The 1,416-nt window shown below is 52.5% G+C and overlaps 1 protein-coding gene across 1 annotated transcript; it reads left to right on the top strand.

Annotated features, from left to right (window-relative positions):
• Positions 1–434: 434 nt before the first annotated feature.
• On the top strand, positions 435–1,073 carry LOC124672889 (antifungal protein ginkbilobin-like protein). The gene has a single exon (XM_047209048.1). The coding sequence runs from the start codon at positions 435–437 to the stop codon at positions 858–860; it is 426 nt and encodes a 141-aa protein (XP_047065004.1). The 3' UTR covers positions 861–1,073.
• The last annotated feature ends 343 nt before the right edge of the window (positions 1,074–1,416 follow it).

Here is a 1,416-nt window from a genome sequence, read left to right as displayed (position 1 = left end):
AAAATACGAAAAAGGAAGTGGGAAGAACACTATCTGACCCACATCCGATTGGTTTCCGCCCCTATGTCTAGCAATGGTAAACCTACTTGGTAAAAGAACAGTGACATGAATCTTGGGTGCGTGGGAATGCTTCCATTCCATGTTGCAGTTTTTCTTAACATGTGGGTTGCAGAAATTGTTTTGATTTTCGTGGAAGTTCTCCTAGTCAATTCATCGCGTGATTTACAAGAATGTCCATTGTTCATTACGTTAGCAAGCACACATGATCGGAATAAATACAAGAGGCAAGCAAACGGACACACGAGCAGTCTCCCGTGAAAACGACCATCCGCCGGCCGGCCGGCCGGCCCGTTCTATCTTCACATGCACAGATGCTGTTCACAATCACATAGCGCGAGCACCAACAACCACACACACCAAGATCCGACGAAGCCATGGCGTCCTCGCGGAGCAGAGCGGACCACCAGGTCCTCATCGCCGTCGCGCTGCTGCTCCTCCTCTCGTCCCCGCGGGCCGCCAGCGGCGCGCCCAACACGAGGCCGCTGTCCGTGCGGTGCAACGGCGCGGTGTACGGCGCCGGGGACCCCTTCGCGGAGAGTCTCACCTACGTGCTCGCCGACCTGCTGGCCGCCACGCCGTCGTCCCGCGCCCGCGACGCCTACAGCATCTCCCCGTACCCGAACGCGTTCGCCTACGGCCACGCCGCGTGCGGCGGCGCCGGTGTGACAGCCGCGGACTGCGCGAGCTGCCTCGGCTCCGCCGTGGGTCAGATGAACACGACCTGCCACCGCGCCGTCGGAGCGAGGGCGGTGCTCGTGGACTGCCGCGTGCGGTACGAGCAGTACGCGTTTGTGGATTAGCTGCAGGCCGGCCGGCGCCGCGGTTTGGTGTGCACGTTTAGTGTGTGGCATTCGGTCTCGCAGATTTCTGCTTGCGGATTTATGTTCAAATTCTGCAGTGCAGCATTTGCCTTCATGGAGTTTTTTCTAACTCTCGTGCCTTCGTGTAGTTCGCTCTATGATCTTGTATATGTTACTAGTAAAGTTTTTAAAAATAATTTTGCTATTTCACAACCGAGTATTTTTTTTCAATTTGTCAATAGTCCTTTGTTTTTGTCCAGTTCATGCATGTCAAATCGATTGGACATTACAGTTCAGTTACACTAGTATTTACATCTGAACTAGTAAATTATTGCTCCCTCCTGTCCGAAAAAAAAACATTGGAATGGCGATTTTCCAAAATAACTTGTGAGCCTTTTCTTTGTCAACCTGTACTTCCCCGTCGTGACGTACAGCACGCGGATGGAGGCTTGGGCCGCACCGTCTCCGAGGGCATGGTGACGAGAAATTGTATTAACCAACGGACATTTTTTTCCAGATCGTAGGGAGTAGCATAATAATAATATAAATAATACAT

Source organism: Lolium rigidum, chromosome 7 (assembly GCF_022539505.1).
Source record: "Lolium rigidum isolate FL_2022 chromosome 7, APGP_CSIRO_Lrig_0.1, whole genome shotgun sequence".
Lineage (NCBI taxonomy): Eukaryota > Viridiplantae > Streptophyta > Magnoliopsida > Poales > Poaceae > Lolium > Lolium rigidum.
The sequence above is the reverse complement of the archived record's forward strand: the minus strand, read 5'-3'. Positions and strand labels throughout refer to the sequence as shown.